The sequence below is a fragment of the Mya arenaria genome, chromosome 17 (assembly GCF_026914265.1).
Source record: "Mya arenaria isolate MELC-2E11 chromosome 17, ASM2691426v1".
NCBI lineage: Eukaryota > Metazoa > Mollusca > Bivalvia > Myida > Myidae > Mya > Mya arenaria.
This window is the reverse complement of record NC_069138.1, coordinates 15071594-15092529: the sequence shown is the minus strand read 5'-3', so window position 1 is coordinate 15092529 and position 20936 is coordinate 15071594. Positions and strand designations below refer to the sequence as shown.

The following is a 20936-nucleotide window of genomic DNA, read 5'->3' as shown; positions in this document are numbered from 1 at the left end:
TCGGGTCTAAATAACTAGCTAACGCTAGTTCAAGCAAAGTCCAACATACCGGCGCATTCTGCATCGGACTATTGTTAGCATTACTATGTGTATTACTATTGTATTAGTTTGATTTAAAAGCAAAATAAAAACAAACCATTAAAAGTAAACTGCAGCAAAACGATATTATAATGAGTGAACGAAGGTTTAATTAGAAACTATAAAGGGCAACAAATATAAACACAACGTCAAACGCCAATATACGAGTTACTATTTGTAAATATAATATGGATATTCAGGGAAAGCGCACCTTGATATGGAAGAGGAAAACAAGGAGGCTAAAATATGCACACTAGGATGTGTTCACCTGTGGCGGTGAGAACTCATTGAAGGGAACCGAGAAACATATAGGTGGCGGGGAAAACTTCATAACGGGTAAGAAATAATTACTCTGAAGAGAAAAGGGACAAATGGATGATGGCGGTGAGAACTTGGTAACGGGTAAAGAACACATACTCACTGAAGGAAAAGGAGACACCTGTAGGTTGTCGGTGGAAAAGAGAGACAGGGAGGTGGCGGTGAGAACATCGTAACGGGTAAATAACGCATACTCTTTGAAGGGAAGGGGGACATATGGAGGTTGTCGGTGGAAAAGAGAGCCATGGAGGATGCGGTTAGAACTTCGTAACGGGTTTAATAACGCATACTCTTTGAAGGGAAGGGGGACATATGGAGGTTGTCGATGGAAAAGAGAGACATGGAGGATGCGGTTAGAACTTCGTAACGGGTAAATAACGCATACTCTTTGAAGGAAAGGGGGACATATGGAGGTTGTCGGTGGAAAAGAGAGACATGGAGGATGCGGTTAGAACTTCGTAACGGGTAAATAACGCATACTCTTTGAAGGGAAAGGGGACATATGGGGGTTGTCGATGGAAAAGAGAGACATAGAGGATGCGGTTAGAACTTCGTGGTGGCGGTGAGAACTTCGTAGCGGGTAAATAACACATATTCTTTGAAGGGAAAGGGGACACATAGATGTTGTCGGTGGAAAAGAGAGACATTGAGATGGCGGTGAGAAATTTGTAACAGGTAAATAACACTTTTTCATTGAAGGAAAAGGAGACACACAGAGGTGGCGGTGAGAACTGCGTAAGGGTAAATAACACATACTCATGGGAGGGAATGGAGACAAATGGATGTTGGCGGTGAGAACTTCATAACGGGTATATAACATATACTCATTGAAGGAAAATGAGACACATGGAGGTGGTGGTGAGAACTTCGTAGCGGGTAAATAACTCGTATTCATTGAAGGGAAAGGAGACACATGGAGGGTGGCGATGAAAACTTCGTAACGGGTAAATAACACATACTCGTTGGAGGGAAAGGGGACATGGAGTTTGGCGGTGAGAACTTCGAAACGGATAAATAACACGTACTCATTAAAGGGAAAGGAAACACATGGAGGCAATTGTTAAGGTTTTTTCAATTACAGTGTCTACGATTGTTATGTCTAAAATGTTTTAGGTTTTCTTGGCCTCAAGGGCCTTTTCGCATGTGAGGCAAACCAAAGTGCATCAAATACAAGTCTATTATATGGAAAATGTCATGTTCAACGATATAGACAAAGAAAATTTACAAACACTTTTATGCTCCAAAAAGAATAATTACCATTCCAGTAATTTCCAACTGATATGTTTTGTCCGAAGTTCGAGTAGGCCACTCTGTAAGCAGAAGTTCGTATACAAAGTTGGTTAATAATAAACATAGTATGTAAATAATGTGGAAGTTGAAGATTTACGGACTCTCTTTTCTCTAAGATTGTAAGTATATTCCGAGAGTGTAAGATACGTTTATCAGGAGATGAAATATATTGCTACTGAAACAAACAAAAAAGTTTCATTATATTAGGTTAAAAAATATATTATAGAGTAATAGTAAATTGTATTTCTTAGAAACGACCAGCAAAGGTAACGTTATGATGTTGAAATTCCGCTCGCAGGCAAAAAATTAAATACAGTTACTCGGCAATGGCAAATGAATGTGTTCACTGTTTAATATAGTAAAATATAAATTGTATCTCACTGATAAATCTCTATAAACTACCGAAAAGCATATAGCACATGATGAGCATAATAAACATAATTATTATTTTGTATTCAATTTATATAAATTTTTTGCCTTCATTAAATTTTATTATATTATATTTTTTAAGTTTAGATACGTGACATGTTCATATATATAACTATATGTATCACGACGACATCGCGGGCTTAGCGCAAAACTGTTGTAACTGACATTTAAAAAAAATTGTTCAGGAGAGCATAAAAACTGATTTATTTTCCAAGTTCCTATCATTTTCACTTTGTTTTTTAACTAAAGTTTTAATTTTGTGTACTTTTCATCAATAAATCACAATAACACCTTGCAGTCAATTTCTAAAGAGATATTTGTAAAACAGTCAGTTACAACCATTTTGCACAAAAAAAATGAGGAATTTTCTAAATTTATTTTTGCGCAAAAGGGTTGTAACAGTCAGTTACAACTGTTTTGCCTAAAAAATTAAAGATATTTCTAAATACATTTTGCGCAAAATGGTTGTAATTGAATCTTTTTTATTAAAATTTCTTTGATAGCTTTAATATAATTGACTTTTAAACACCACTTATTACTTGCCATGTAAATTATACTTAAATACATCAACTGATGATAAAAGCCATGATTTTTTTTTTTTTTTTTTTTTTTTAATTGAGTTGTTCTTATTTATTCTATGTATAGTTTTGTTAATATACTAAACACAACCAGGGGTTTGGGTACAATTTTAGTTTAATATCATATTTATTATATATGAAAAACAATTGAATTATTGTATATGAAAAACAATTAAATGATTATTTTATTTAAACAACAACAATATATACGGCAATTATCTTGAACATCATATTTTAAGTTAATAATAGCCTTAATTTCAAACTGTAAATGATGAATAACAGAATTTTGTTATTACAATGGTGAAGTGAATAGCAATTTCATTAACTTATTAATTAAGATATGTATGTATAGTTCCTATTTCTAGTTTTTAAGTTAAAATGATGTCAAGAAACATTTTTACAAATCACCATAGCATACTATTGACATCAGCTCTTATAATGACCACCATAGTGTACAAAATATACAAGAACTTGAAATTTAAATAATTATTTAGCAAAATTATAGATAGTAAATGAAAGCTATTTTAAAATTGACAATGACCAAATTCGGTAACAAAAAATCGTATCGCGATGAAATCATTTAAGGGGAAAGATATTTCTTAAGCTCAGAAATATCGGACTTCCATCTTCCAGTACTCTTTTACTCAGCACAAATTCCATCTCCTTCGCCCATGAATATCAGAAACTTTTCATCTACTCTTAACAAATCCTTAATCCCAGCCTGATTTCCATCAACTTTGGCTCATGAATATCAGAATACGTTCCATCTTCACTAAACATCATTAACCTGCATGATTTCCATCTATTTGGCTCATAAGTATAATAACGACTTTTATTGATCTTCACATAACAAGCCGTTCACACCAGCATGACTTCCTTCTACTTGGCTCATGATAATCAGAATGACTTCAATCTACTTTAAACAAACCATTAACACCAACATGATATCCATTGACATGGCTCATGAATATCAGAATTACTTCCATCTACTCAAAAGAAATTATTAACCCTAGCAAGATTTATATCTACTTGGCTTATGAATATCAGATTACTTTCCATCTACTCTTAAACAAATCATCAACCCCAGCACAATTTGAATGTCAGCTCATGAATATCAGAATGACTTCCATCTAGTACTCTAAACAAAGCGTTAACCCTAGTACAATTTCCATCATCTTGGCTCATGATAATCAGAATGCCTTTCATCTCCTCTAATTAAGTCATTAACCCCAGTATGATTTACATCTACTCTAAACAAATTATTAACGTTAGAATGATTTCATCTTCTTGGCTCATGAATATCAGAATAACTTCCATCTACTCTTAAACAAATTATTAACCCCCAACACATTTACATTCTACCTGGCTCACGAATATCAAAATTTCTTCTATCTTCTCGAAACAAATCATTAACCCCGGCCTGATTTCCATCTACTTGGCTCATAAATATCAGAATACTTTCCATCTATTTTAAACAAAAAATAACCGCTGCATATATTCCATCTACTTGGCCCATGAATATCAGAACAATTATCATCTACTTATAATAAACAAATCATTAACCCCAGCATGTTTTCCATCTACTTGGCTCATGAATATCAGAATAATTTCCATATACTAGGCTCAGGAATATCAAAATGTCTTCTATCTACTCTTAAACAACTCATGAACCCGAGCATGATTTCCAACTACTAGTCTCATGAATATCAGAATACTTTTCATCTACTCTTAAACAAATCATGAACCCCAGCATGATTTCCATCTACTTTGCATATGCATATCAGAATACTTTTCATCTACTCTTAAACAAATCATTAACACCAGCATGGTTTCCATCTACTTGGCTCATGAATATCAGAATACTTTCCATCTACTATAAACAAATCATTTACCCCAGCATGATTTCCTTTTACTTAGCTCATGAATATTAGAATGATTTCCACCTTATCTGATTTCTATCTATTTCTTATCCAGTAGTTACGTGTAGTAGTGACCAGTAGTAACCAGCATGACAATGATGACACCACCTGCTTTCTAGGACTTGTAGTAGTGACCAGTAGTAACCAGCATGACAATGATGACACCACCTGCTTTCTAGGACTTGTAGAAGTGACCAGTAGTAACCAGCATGACAATGATGACACCACCTGCTTTCTAGGACTTGCAACTATTCACACTGCCTAGCCAGTCAAAAACACCAGCATGGCTTAACTGACATAGCTTATGAATACCAAAATGACTTAAACTGAGTTACTTCTTCGCTAGTCATAAACACACCAGCATGACTTCAAACTGTATAGCTCATGAATATCAGAATTACTTTACATACAACTGGCTACTTCTCAGAAATTTATAAACATCAGCATGAACTCGACTACAGAGTTCATCAAAATCCAAATGATCAAAAGATCTATTTCTTACTAGTCAAAATCATCAGCATGACTTCGTACACAAGAGTTGTTGAAAATCAAAATGACTTCACTAGATCTTCGCTAGTCATAAACACCACAATGGCTTTAAACTATATAGCTCATGAACATCAGAATTTCATCCATGAGATTTAGTTCACATCAGCACAAATTCAAACTTCAGAGCTCATGAATGTCGAAATGACTTCAATAGATATACTTTTTTGAAGTTGAAGATCATTCAACCAAGCGAAAGCTCATGAATAGCACATGAACAAAAGGAAAGAAGAAATTTATTTTTGTCTAGGAGAGTGTTAAGAAAAGTAATAAATCGGTTTTAATAAGTTTTTAATAGCTTCCATTGGATAAAGTTTTCCGCTGGAAATAAAGCATGTTATAGGATACAAAATATTCAGTTAAAGTATATAACATTTTTCTTGAAATGGTAGGGGAATTAATTTGTGTTTTCACCATTCATGACGTACCTATATAATAATCATTAGATCAATTGCCTTTGTTTTTCATAAGTTTATAAAAGTTATGATTCTGTGTACGAAACATGTCAATATTGCCAAAATATGAAATTTCAACATGCAAACTCATTTTACCATGAAATGCCCATGAAATATTAATAAATAATAAATATTAACAAATAAAAATTTCGAAGAGAAACACTATTCTTGTAAAAAAAACATTCTTTTCCTGTTTTAAAATCATGTCCGAACTTTACATGGAAAACTATATTCTTAGAAGGGATATTTAATTTTAAAGTTTTAAACTTAAATTCACTTTCCTAATCAAATTTTCAATTCTTTTTCCTAAATATATTGCTTTTTTAACTTATGGAAGGTATATCATAAAATTATTAATAAAGATGAATAAATAGGACTAAAGGAATAAATTATCAGATATTGTTCGTAATAGTGATGTTAAAACATGCATTTTTTTCATTTTATTGGAAGTGTTTTTTAAAAAGAAACCATTTTTCATCAATTTGAGTGTCTCGTCTCAAAAACAATGTTAAATAATCATGATGTAATCATGATATTGGAGTAACATCCCATCTCAATGGTTTATTGACTGAAAGTTTTCTGTGCAAAACAGTTGTAAGTGCAGTTACAACCGTTTTGCACAAAAATAAATTGCCATTTTCAGATACAACCTTTTGACAAATATGGCTTTATATACATTTATCCTTAGATAACAAAGCTATTTGTTTGGGATATTATGGAAGCTTGTAAAATATGTTATAAATATGAAAATATCACTTTTACCAAAAAAATCAGTTACAACCGTTTTGCGCTAAGCCCAAGCGATCTGTGTCTGGAGATCTAACAATGACCGTGTTAATGTCTGCCTCTAAATGAAAACAATGCCTCCTTGGGAAATATTTCAACATTGCACCTTAAAGACGAATAAGACTTAATTGCTTTAAATTTCATAATGAACCTATTGAGAAAAGGACAATGAATTCCTTTATTCTTATATAATGTTTGAATAATCAAAAATCAAACTTACTTATAAACTTCGTCCCGTAAAAGATGTGGAAATAGATATTTCAGGTATGTGGTATCTGCAATCGAGATAATATTCATTCAAGATGTCAAACTGTATTCAGAACCTCTGTTAAAAAGGGGAAGAGGACCACTTTTAGATAAAATCATAAAATTTTAGATACCGTACGTCTTGATTTACGTAAAAAAGGTTGAGTTCCATGTGATATCGTACGTTGTGGTCAAATAACTTACATTATTAACTCTTAATTCCACGTCAAAAAATCGCCTTTTTTAGCTATTGGCTTGATAGTTCCTGTACACAGTGTTGTACAGTGGCAACATAGGTGTTATTCTTTATCTTAAAGGGTTAATCAGAAGCGCCTAGAAATGGTACATAAACAAACTTAGACGCAGGACGGCTGATCTGAGGCACCAACGATTTTTGATATTCGATTCTGAGATACGTACGTGGTTTAAACGGGTTACTAAGTTTTAACGAAATAAAAATAACACGTATGTAACCTGTATGCCACCGAAGTGTTGACTAAAACTCCTACCTCCAAACTGGCCGGCCTGCGGTGAACTGACGGAGATGAACGTATCAACGTTATGGACCAGCTGCTCCAAAACGCCGCGACATATCACACCGCCTGGAACCAGTAACGGGAAAGTAGTTATAGTCAATAGACTTACCACTTCAATCTCCTAAACGTGAAAATGATGCAATACATGGCACACTACCCAGTATGAATTTGCAATCTGAGGAATAATTAACTAGAGGTGCCATATATACCAACATTCCCTTGTGAACGAGGTACTTCCTCTCCGGTTACCTAAATATGCAGGCAACTGGTGGAAATACCACCACTCTAAGTGATTTATGTGAGGAATTTTGAGTGGTGAAATCATAAGAATAGGGCGAGACATTCCTCCCATCCCATTACTTTAAACGACAGAAATATGTAGCGAGACATACTTCCCATCCCAGTATTTTAAACGGTAGAATGAAACGAGAAACAGTATAATAAAAGAGAACAGTATAATAAAAGGGAGAGACATACCTCCCCTCCGAGTTACTAAACCGGCACAATCATAGCGAGACACATACCTACCCTCCGAGTTATTTAAACGGTACAATAATGGGGAGAGACATACCTCCCATTCGAGTTACTTAAACGGTAAAATACTAGGGAGAGACAACCCCCCCCCCCCCTCTGAGTTTCTTAAACGGTACAATAATAGGGAGAGACATACATCCCCTCCGAGTTACTGAAACGGTACAATAATGGGGAGAGACATACCTCCCCTCTGAGTAATTGAAACGGTACTATAATAGGGAGAGACATACCTCCCCTCCGACTTAATGAAACGTTTCAATAATAGGGAGAGACACACCTCCCCTCCGAGTTAATGAAACGGTACAATAATAGGAAGAGACATACCTCCCCTCCGAGTTAATGAAACGGTACAATAATAGGGAGAGACACACCTCCCCTCCGACTTAATGAAACGTTTCAATAATAGGGAGAGACACACCTCCCCTCCGAGTTAATGAAACGGTAAAATAATAGGGAGAGATATACCTCCCCTCCGAGTTAATGAAACGTTACAATAATAGGGAGAGACATACCTCCCCTCCGAGTTAATGAAACGGTACAATAATAGGGAGAGACATACCCCCCGTCCGAGTTAATGAAACGGTACAATAATAGGGAGAGGCATACCTCCCCTCCGACTTAATGAAACGGTACAATAATAGGGATAGACATACCTCACCTCCAACTTAATGAAACGTTTCAATAATAGGGAGAGACACACCTCCCCTCCGAGTTAATGAAACGGTACAATAAAAGGGAGAGACATACCTCCCCTCCGAGTTAATGAAACGGTACAATAATAGGGAGAGACATACCTCCCCTCCGAGTAATTGAAACGGTACAATAATAGGGAGAGACACACCTCCCCTCCGAGTTAATGACACGGTACAATAATAGGGAGAGACACACCTCCCCTCCGAGTTAATGAAACGGTAAAATAATAGGGAGAGACACAACTCGACTCCGACTTAATGAAACGGTACAATAATAGGGAGAGACATACCTCCCCTCCGACTTAATGAAACGGTACAATAATAGGGAGAGACATACCTCCCCTCCGACTTAATCAAACGGTACAATAATAGGGAGAGACACACCTCCCCTCCGAGTTAATGAAACGGTAAAATAATAGGGAGAGACATACCTCCCATCCGACTTAATCAAACGGTACAATAATAGGGAGAGACATACCTCCCCTCCGACTTAACGAAACGGTAAAATAATAGGGAGAGACAACCCTCCCCCCTCCGACTTAATGAAACGGTACAATAATAGGGAGAGACATACCTCCCCTCCGACTTAATGGAACGGTACAATAATAGGGAGAGACATACCTCCCCTCCGAGTTAATGAAAAGGTAAAAAATTGGGAGAGCCATACCTCTCATCCGAGTTACAACACTGTACAATAATAGGGAGAGACATAACTCCCCTCCGTGTTAATGAAACGGTACAATAGTAGGGAGAGAAATACCTCCCCTCCGAGTGAATAAAACGGTACAATTTTAGGAAGAGACATACTTCCCCTCCGAGTAACGGGAGGCACATACTTCCCCTCCTAGTTATTGAAACGGTAAAATATAAGGGAGAGAAATACCTCCTCTCCGAGTTACTTGAACGGCACAATCATAGGGAGAGACATACATCCCCTTCGATTATTGAAACGATAAAATAATAGGGAGACACATGCCTCCCCTCCTAGTTATTGAAACGGTAAAATAATAGAGAGGACATACCTCCCCTCCGAGTTACTTCAACGGCACAATCATAGGCAGAGACATACCTCCGCGTCGAGTTAATGAAACGGTAAAATAATAGTGAGAGACATACCTCCCCTCCGACTTAATGAAATGTTTCAATAATAGGGAGGGACACACCTCCCCTCCGAGTTAATAAAACTGTACAATAATAGGGAGAGACACACCTCCCCTCCGAGTTAATGAAACGGTATATAACCGTACAATAATAGGGAGAGACATACCACCCCTCCGACTTAATGAAACGCTTCAATAATAGGGAGAGACACACCTCCCCTCCGAGTAATTGAAACGGTACAATAATAGGGAGAGACATACCTCCCAACCGAGTAATTGAAACGGTACAATAATAGGGAGAGACACACCTCCCCTCCGAGTTAATGAAACGGTACAATAATAGGGAGAGACACACCTCCCCTCCGAGTTAAGGAAACGGTACAATAATTGGGAGAGACACACCTCCCCTCCGAGTTAATGAAACGGTACAATAATAGGGAGAGACATACCTCCCCTCCGAGTTAATGAAACGGTACAATAATAGGGACAGACACACCTCCCCTCCGAGTTAATGAAACGGTACAATAATAGGGAGAGACATACCTCCCCTCCGAGTTAATGAAACGGTACAACAATAGGGACAGACATACCTCCCCTCCGAGTTAATGAAACGGTACAATTATAGGGAGAGACATACCTCCCCTCCGACTTAATGAAACGTTTCAATAATAGGGAGAGACACACCTCCCCTCCGAGTTAATGAAACGGTACAATAATAGGGAGAGACATACCTCCCCTCCGAGTTAATGAAACGGTACAATAATAGGGAGAGACATACCCCCCCCCCTCCGAGTTAATGAAACGGTACAATAATAGGGAGAGACATACCTCCCCTCCGACTTAATGAAACGGTACAATAATAGGGATAGACATACCTCACCTCCAACTTAATGAAACGTTTCAATAATAGGGAAAGACACACCTCCCCTCCGAGTTAATGAAACGGTACAATAAAAGGGAGAGACATACCTCCCCTCCGAGTTAATGAAACGGTACAATAATAGGGAGAGACATACCTCCCCTCCGAGTAATCGAAACGGTACAATAATAGGGAGAGACACACCTCCCCTCCGAGTTAATGAAACGGTACAATAATAGGGAGAGACACCTCCCCTCCGAGTTAATGAAACGGTAAAATAATAGGGAGAGACACAACTCGACTCCGACTTAATGAAACGGTACAATAATAGGGAGAGACATACCACCCCTCCGACTTAATGAAACGGTACAATAATAGGGAGAGACATACCTCCCCTCCGACTTAATCAAACGGTACAATAATAGAAAGAGACATACTTCCCCTCCGAGTTAATGAAACGGTAAAATAATAGGGAGAGACATACCTCCCATCCGACTTAATCAAACGGTACAATAATAGGGAGAGACATACCTCCCCTCCGACTTAACGAAACGGTAAAATAATAGGGAGAGACAACCCTCCCCCCTCCGACTTAATGAAACGGTACAATAATAGGGAGAGACATACCTCCCCTCCGACTTAATGGAACGGTACAATAATAGGGAGAGACATACCTCCCCTCCGAGTTAATGAAAAGGTAAAAAATTGGGAGAGCCATACCTCTCATCCGAGTTACAACACTGTACAATAATAGGGAGAGACATAACTCCCCTCCGTGTTAATGAAACGGTACAATAGTAGGGAGAGAAATACCTCCCCTCCGAGTGAATAAAACGGTACAATTTTAGGAAGAGACATACTTCCCCTCCGAGTTACGGGAGACACATACTTCCCCTCGTAGTTATTGAAACGGTAAAATATAAGGGAGAGAAATACCTCCTCTCCGAGTTACTTGAACGGCACAATCATAGGGAGAGACATACCTCCCCTTCGATTATTGAAACGATAAAATAATAGGGAGACACATGCCTCCCCTCCTAGTTATTGAAACGGTAAAATAATAGAGAGGACATACCTCCCCTCCGAGTTACTTCAACGGCACAATCATAGGCAGAGACATACCTCCGCGTCGAGTTAATGAAACGGTAAAATAATAGTGAGAGACATACCTCCCCTCCGACTTAATGAAATGTTTCAATAATAGGGAGGGACACACCTCCCCTCCGAGTTAATAAAACTGTACAATAATAGGGAGAGACACACCTCCCCTCCGAGTTAATGAAACGGTAAAATAATAGGGAGAGACACACCTCCCCTCCGAGTTAATGAAACGGTACAATAATAGGGAGAGACATACCACCCCTCCGACTTAATGAAACGCTTCAATAATAGGGAGAGACACACCTCCCCTCCGAGTAATTGAAACGGTACAATAATAGGGAGAGACATACCTCCCCTCCGAGTAATTGAAACGGTACAATAATAGGGAGAGACATACCTCCCCTCCGAGTAATTGAAACGGTACAATAATAGGGAGAGACACACCTCCCCTCCGAGTTAATGAAACGGTACAATAATAGGGAGAGACACACCTCCCCTCCGAGTTAATGAAACGGTACAATAATAGGGAGAGACACACCTCCCCTCCGAGTTAATGAAACGGTACAATAATAGGGAGAGACATACCTCCCCTCCGACTTAATGAAACGTTTCAATAATAGGGAGAGACACACCTCTCCTCCGACTTAATGAAACGGTAAAATAATAGGGAGAGACATACCTCCCCTCCGAGTTAATGAAACGGTACAATAATAGGAAGAGAAATACCTCCCATCCGAGTTAATGAAACGGTACAATAATAGGGAGAGACATACCTCCCCTCCGACTTAATGAAACGGTAAAATAATAGTGAGAGACATACCTCCCCTCCGAGTTAATGAAACGGTACAATAATAGGGAGAGACATACCTCCCCTCCGACTTAATGAAACGGTACAATAATAGGGAGAGACATACCTCCCCTCCGACTTAATGAAACGGTAAAATAATAGGAAGAGACATCCCCCCTCCGACTTAATGAAACGGTACAATAATAGGGAGAGACATACCTCCCCTCCGACTTAATGAAACGGTAAAATAATAGGGAGAGTCATCCCCCCTCCGACTTAATGAAACGGTACAATAATAGGGAGAGACATACCTCCCCTCCGACTTAATGAAACGGTAAAATAATAGGGAGAGACATACCTCCCCTCCGACTTAATGAAACGGTAAAATAATAGTGAGAGACATACCTCCCCTCCGAGTTAATGAAACGGTCAAATACTAGGGAGAGACAACCCCCCCCCCGAGTTAATGAAATGGTAAAATAATAGTGAGAGACACACTTCCCCTCCGAGTTAATGAAACGGTACAATAATAAGGAGAGACACACCTCCACTCCGACTTAATGAAACGGTACAATAATAGGGAGAGACACACCTCCCCTCCGAGTTAATGAAACAGTACAATAATAGGCAGAGACACACCTCCCTTCCGACTTAATGAAACGGTACAATAATAGGGAGAGACATACCTCCCCTCCGAGTTAATGAAACGGTACAATAATAGGGAGAGACATACCTCCCCTCCGAGTTCAAGAAAAGGTACAAAATTGGGAGACACATACCTCTCATCCGAGTTACAAAACAGTACAATAATAGGGAGAGAAACACCTCCCCTCCGACTTAATGAAACGGTACAATAATAGGGAGAGACATACCTCCCCTCCGACTTAATGAAACGGTACAATAATAGGGAGAGACATACCTCCCCTCCGACTTAATGAAACGGTAAAATAATAGGAAGAGACATCCCCCCTCCGACTTAATGAAACGGTACAATAATAGGGAGAGACATACCTCCCCTCCGACTTAATGAAACGGTAAAATAATAGGGAGAGACATACCTCCCCTCCGACTTAATGAAACGGTAAAATAATAGTGAGAGACATACCTCCCCTCCGAGTTAATGAAACGGTGCAATTATAGGGACAGACATACCTCCCCTCCGAGATAATGAAACGGTAAAATAATAGTGAGAGACACACCTCCCCTCCGAGTTAATGAAACGGTACAATAATAGGGAGAAACACACCTCCCCTCCGAGTTAATGAAACGGTACAATAATAGGGAGAGACACACCTCCCCTCCGAGATAATGAAACGGTACAATAATAGGCAGAGACACACCCCCCTTCCGACTGAATGAAACGGTACAATAATAGGGAGAGACATACCTCCCCTCCGAGTTAATGAAACGGTACAATAATAGGGAGAGACATACCTCCCCTCCAAGTTAATGAAACAGTACAATAATAGGGAGAGACATACCTCCCCTCCAACTTAATGAAACGGTACAATAATAGGGAGAGGCAACCTCCCCCCCCCCTCCGACTTAATGAAACGGTATAATAATAGGGAGAGACATAACTCCCCTCAGACTTAATGAAACGGTACAATAATAGGGAGAGACATACCTCCCCTCCGACTTAATGAAACATTTCAATAATAGGGAGAGACACACCTCCCCTCCGAGTTAATGAAACGGTAAAATAATAGGGAGAGATATACCTCCCCTCCGAGTTAATGAAACGGTACAATAATAGGAAGAGAAATACCTCCCATCCGAGTTAATGAAACGGTACAATAATAGGGAGAGACATACCTCCCCTCCGATTTAATGAAACGGTAAAATAATAGTGAGAGATATACCTCCCCTCCGAGTTAATGAAACGGTAAAATAATAGGGAGAGTCATACCTCCCCTCCGAGTTAATGAAACGGTAAAATAATAGGGAGAGAATACCTCCCCTCCGACTTAATGAAACGGTAAAATAATAGGGAGAGTCATCCCCCCTCCGACTTAATGAAACGGTACAATAATAGGGAGAGACATACCTCCCCTCCGACTTAATGAAACGGTAAAATAATAGGGAGAGACATACCTCCCCTCCGACTTAATGAAACGGTAAAATAATAGTGAGAAACATACCTCCCCTCCGAGTTAATGAAACGGTAAAATAATAGGGAGAGACATACCTCCCCTCCGAGTTAATGAAACGGTAAAATAATAGTGAGAGACACACCTCCCCTCCGAGTTAATGAAACGGGACAATAATAGGGAGAGACACACCTCCCCTCCGAGTTAATGAAACGGTACAATAATAGGGAGAGACACACCTCCCCTCCGAGTTAATGAAACGGTACAATAATAGGCAGAGACACACCTCCCTTCCGACTTAATGAAACGGTACAATAATAGGGAGAGACATACCTCCCCTCCGAGTTAATGAAACGTTTCAATAATAGGGAGAGACATACCTCCCCTCCGAGTTCACGAAAAGGTACAAAATTGGGAGACACATACCTCTCATCCGAGTTACAAAACAGTACAATAATATGGAGAGACACACCTCCCCTCCGACTTAATGAAACGGTACAATAATAGGGAGAGACATACCTCCCCTCCGACTTAATGAAACGGTACATTAATAGGGAGAGACATACCTCCCCTCCGACTTAATGAAACGGTAAAATAATAGGAAGAGACATCCCCCCTCCGACTTAATGAAACGGTACAATAATAGGGAGAGACATACCTCCCCTCCGACTTAATGAAACGGTAAAATAATAGGGAGAGACATACCTCCCCTCCGACTTAATGAAACGGTACAATAATAGTGAGAGACACACCTCCCCTCCGAGTTAATGAAACGGTACAATAATAGGGAGAGACACACCTCCCCTCCGAGTTAATGTAACGGTACAATAATAGGGAGAGACACACCTCCCCTCCGAGTTAATGAAACGGTACAATAATAGGCAGAGACACACCCCCCTTCCGACTTAATGAAACGGTACAATAATAGGGAGAGACATACCTCCCCTCCGAGTTAATGAAACGGTACAATAATAGGGAGAAACATACCTCCCCTCCAAGTTAATGAAACAGTACAATAATAGGGAGAGACATACCTCCCCTCCAACTTAATGAAACGGTACAATAATAGGGAGAGGCAACCTCCCCCCCCCCCTCCGACTTAATGAAACGGTACAATAATAGGGAGAGACATACCTCCCCTCAGACTTAATGAAACGGTACAATAATAGGGAGAGACATACCTCCCCTCCGACTTAATGAAACGTTTCAATAATAGGGAGAGACACACCTCCCCTCCGAGTTAATGAAACGGTATAATAATAGGGAGAGATATACCTCCTCTCCGACTTAATAAAACGGTACAATAATAGGGAGAGACATACCTCCCCTCCGAGTTAATGAAACGGTACAATAATAGAGAGAGACATACCTCCCCTCCGAGTTAATGAAACGGTTCAATAATAGGGAGAGACATACCTCCCCTCCGACTTAATGAAACGGTACAATAATAGGGATAGACATACCTCACCTCCAACTTAATGAAACGTTTCAATAATAGGGAGAGACACACCTCCCCTCCGACTTAATCAAACGGTACAATAATAGGGAGAGACATACCTCCCCTCCGAGTTAATGAAACGGTACAATAATAGGGAGAGACATACCTCCCCTCCGAGTTAATGAAAAGGGAAAATATTGGGAGAGAAATACCTCTCATCCGAGTTACAAAACGATACAATAATAGAGAGAGACATAACTCCCCTCCGTGTTAATGAAACGGTGCAATAGTAGGGAGAGGAATACCTCCCCTCCGAGTTAATAAAACGATACAATTTTAGGAAGAGACATACTTCCCCTCCGAGTTACGGGAGACACATACTTCCCCTTCTAGTTATTGAAACGGTAAAATATAAGGGAGAGAAATACCTCCTCTCTGAGTTACTTGAACGGCACATTCATAGGGAGAGACATACCTCCGCTTCGATTATTGAAACGATAAAATAATAGGGAGACACACCTCCCCTCCGAGTTAATGAAACGGTACAATAATAGGGAGAGACACACCTCCCCTCCGAGATAATGAAACGGTACAATAATAGGGAGAGACACACCTCCCCTCCGAGTTAATGAAACGGTACAATAATAGGCAGAGACACACCCCCCTTCCGACTTAATAAAACGGTAAAATAATAGGGAGAGATATAATAATAGGGAGAGACATACCTCCCCTCCGAGTTAATGAAACGGTACAATAATAGGGAGAGACATACCTCCCCTCCGAGTTATTGAAACAGTAAAATAATAGAGAGGACATACCTCCCCTCCGAGTTACTTGAACGGCACAATCATAGGGAGAGACACACCTCCCCTCCGAGTTAATATACGGTACAATAATACGGAGAGACACACCTCCCCTCCGAGTTAATGAAACGGTACAATAATAGGGAGAGACACACCTCCCCTCCGAGTTAATGAAACGGTACAATAATAGGGAGAGACACACCTCCCCTCCGAGTTAATAAAACGGTACAATAATACGGAGAGACACACCTCCCCTCCGAGTTAATGAAACGGTACAATAATAGGGAGAGACATACCTCCCCTCCGATTTAATGAAACAGTATAATAATAGGGAGAGACACACCTCCCCTGCGAGTTAATGAAACGGTACAATAATAGGGACAGACACACCTCCCCTCCGAGTTCAATAATAGGGAGGGACACACCTCCCCTCCGAGTTAATGAAACGGTACAATAATAGGGAGAGACACACCTCCCCTCCGAGTTAATGAAACGGTACAATAATACGGAGAGACACACCTCCTCTCCGAGTTAATGAAACGGTACAATATCACGGAGAGACACACCTCCCCTCCGAGTTAATGAAACGGTATAATAATAGGGACAGACATACCTCCCCTCCGAGTTAATGAAACGGTATAATAATAGGGACAGACATACCTCCCCTCCGAGTTAATGAAACGGTATAATAATAGGGACAGACATACCTCCCCTCCGAGTTAATGAAACGGTACAATAATAGGGACAGACATACCTCCCCTCCGAGTTAATGAAACGGTGTAATAATAGGGACAGACATACTTCCCCTCCGAGTTAATGAAACGGTACAATAATAGGGACAGACACACCTCCCCTCCGAGTTAATGAAACGGTATAATAATAGGGAGAGACACACCTCCCCTCCGAGTTAATGAAACGGTACAATAATAGGGACAGACACACCTCCCCTCCGAGTTAATGAAACGGTACAATAATAGGGAGAGACACACCTCCCCTCCGAGTTAATGAAACGGTACAATAATAGGGACAGACATACCTCCCCTCCGAGTTAATGAAACGGTACAATAATAGGGACAGACACACCTCCCCTCCGAGTTAATGAAACGGTACAATAATAGGGACAGACATACCTCCCCTCCGAGTTAATGAAACGGTACAATTATAGGGAGAGACATACCTCCCTTCCGAGTTAATGAAACGGTACAATAATAGGGAGAGACACACCTCCTCTCCGAGTTAATGAAACGGTACAATAAAAGGGAGAGACACACCTCCCCTCTGAGTTAATGAAACGGTAAAATAATAGGGACAGACATACCTTCCTTCTGAGTTATTGAAACAGTACAATTATAGGCAGAGACATACTTCCCATCTGCGTACTTTATAGGGAAAATAACAAAGGGAGACATAATTCCCATTTTGGAATTGTAAACTTCTAAATTATGTAGGAAAACATTTTTCTCGTTCGAGTACTTTAACGATTGGAATTGAAGGGGGAGACATATATAGCCGCGTTTTTTAAACGGTGAAAAAAGCATGTGGAGACAAACCACTCATCGGCGCACTTAAGAGGGCAAAATTATGTAGGGAATAACACCTTCCGTCCGAGTTTTGGAAACAGTAGAATAAAGTAGGAAAACATTGCTCTTGTCTGAGTGTTTTAAACGGTAGCAATGAGGGGCCACATCTCATATGTGTTGTTATTATTATTTGTAATTTTGAGATTAAACTAGTAGACATGACTACATAATCACCACATCAGGTGTTATAACTGTGGCTGGGAGGTTTATTGTGGATATGCTCGTAGATGCATATCGGGTCACTTTAACAGGAATCAAACCAAACCATAAGGAAAAGATATCGTGCCTTGTGAGAAGCAGATCATGTTGACGCCTCCCGAATGTTTGTCCATGAATGTCTTCATCTGGCGGCCTACAACCTGAATCTGCTCCATAATATTGACCACGCTGTCCGCGCCATTGTACGCGTTTATGCTCAACACTTCCGTGCCAGGCTGGTCCTGAAAATGTATGACGACAAACGTTACGTTATTAAAGGTAAATTCATATATCATAATTGTAAATATATAAAATAAACATATACCATGTCATGATTTCTATCTACCACTCATCATCATCATCATCATCATCATCATCATCATCATCATCATCATCATCATCATCATACATCATCATCATCATCATCATCATCATCATCATACATCATCATACATCATCATCGTCGTCGTCGTCGTCGTCGTCGTCATCGTCATCGTCATCGTCATCGTCGTCATCATCATCATCATCATACATCATCATCATCATCATCATACATCATCGTCATCGTCGTCGTCGTCGTCGTCGTCGTCATCGTCATCATCGTCATCGTCATCGTCATCGTCGTCGTCGTCGTCGTCGTCATCGTCATCGTCATCGTCATCATCATCATCATCATCATCATCATACATCATCATCCATCATGATGTCAACATTATCATCAAAGTCTTTGTCGCGGAAGTCTCTATACTAGCGGTTTTTCTGAATTTTAAAAGTGAACATTAATTCTATATAATTTTACTGAAACGAATTGATTGCTTTTGGCACTATATAAGATATACAGATAACAAACTGTGGTCCTTAAACTATTTCAAGAAGTATATTACGGTACTATGATCGGCAACCACGGTACTTTCTTCTGTTAAAAATGACTGACAAAATATTATCTATATGCATAACCATGAGGAAGGGGATACAGCTCTCCTGTCAATGAAATCGCATGTTACAATTAAATACACTCCAATAATCCTGTACTGTTATTTGTATCTGCAGGCGAGGGGTCTAAGTAGCTTGTTTAATATTTGTAGTTTTCAGGCGGAGCGACTTTAATTCGAGCTTTCGCCAGATTACACTTAAAGGGAAACATGAGAATGAGTTTCTGTGCTCATTTAAATTTCCGGAGAGGTTTCATTTCATGTCATTTCATTACGGAACCGATAAAACTGCTTGATTTGTGATTACGCGAATTCTCTAGCCAAATCGCCCACTGTACGCAACGACGCATGGCGCAGTAGTGTATCGGGGGTATTCGACGATGATAAGGTACCGAAATATTGTTTCTTTTAGGTACATAAATATTTAGATTTGAAATGTATACTAAGCACAAACTGACTTTTGGACCCGATTATCTAAAACGTTAGCATGATAGGAAAAGTTGAATTTCTCGAAACCGTTTTATTTTATACAGGTGCAGTTTATGTTCATTGATCTTGTTTAATTAGGTGAAAATAGAACGTTCTTATAAGGTTATTTCTTAAACTGAACTACTTTTCTATTTGATTTCCAAATATTTTGCACATATCGATGAATGCAAAGAAGACGCCAACGTCATAATACCATTTTTATTTGAAGGGTTGGTAAGGAAACCTATATTCCTTTTTCATGTACAGTTACGAAGTATTTAACAAGCACATACTATTTGTTCACACTTATACACAGTATATTTATTATATATGTGCACACATATATACGCCTACCTGTACAATCCAGCCTTTAAGCATGTCGCCTTCAGAAGAGGTGGCAAGTATTCCATGCATGTAAAGTATCGGCTTGTATGCGTGACACGTTGATGGTATGTGAAATAACAACGTTGCAATGAAAAGCACGCGTACCAGAAGAGTGAATGAATACATGTTCATTAATAAATAATGAATAAATATGAGTTCAGGCTACACCACTATCAAGCTAAGATTCACAATAATGAACAGCGATATGTAAACCGACAGGTCAATGTAACGCACCACAATTTAAAGGCCTGGTCAGTTATTGGCGGGCTTCGTTTAAGTTGGCAAAATTACATTCAGTATCTGATATATTAACAGTGGACTATAGATTTATCATACACCATGACTGTTGGTGCATTTTGAAGTCATGTATGAACTAGAACGTGACGCGCGATGATGTTAAACGGTCCGCCGCTCAGGTCACAGTTTAAACACTCACCTGGAAAACCTTCTTATTGCCCTTGTATTGTCCTTTAACTACACTGGAAACGTAGTCGAGCGTATATCAAATTAGCTTTAAACTATGTTCATTTTCAATTTTATCAAGGTAAATTAGGATATAATAACCTCATGTCACTAATACGTTGTATTTAAGAGTTGCGTTTTTATTGACTAGCAGTATACAGTAATCAATTGTGAATGTTGTTATCAGTGATTTCATTTATTTCAAATACGGTCATCACGGCTGATAGTATAACTGATAGCTTGCCTTCGATTCACATGATCATACACGCACATATACATTTTCATTTATTTTTTGTAAAATAGGAAACATATTTTTTGTTTTAAAAT

At 39.3% G+C, this 20936-nt stretch overlaps 1 protein-coding gene across 1 annotated transcript in view; it reads right to left on the bottom strand.

Annotated features, from left to right (window-relative positions):
- The window catches only part of LOC128224835 (lysosomal thioesterase PPT2-like), a 39965-nt gene extending 19661 nt beyond the window's left edge, over window positions 1-20304 (bottom strand). The window contains exons 1-5 of the mRNA XM_052934914.1: window positions 20118-20304; window positions 18452-18605; window positions 7155-7247; window positions 6620-6674; window positions 1654-1706 (exon numbers count right to left, since the gene is read on the bottom strand). Coding sequence (XP_052790874.1) covers window positions 1654-1706; window positions 6620-6674; window positions 7155-7247; window positions 18452-18605; window positions 20118-20279 — 517 coding nt within the window. The 5' untranslated portion in view covers window positions 20280-20304. The remainder of the gene's footprint in view (window positions 1-1653; window positions 1707-6619; window positions 6675-7154; window positions 7248-18451; window positions 18606-20117) is intronic.
- Window positions 20305-20936: the final 632 nt, after the last annotated feature.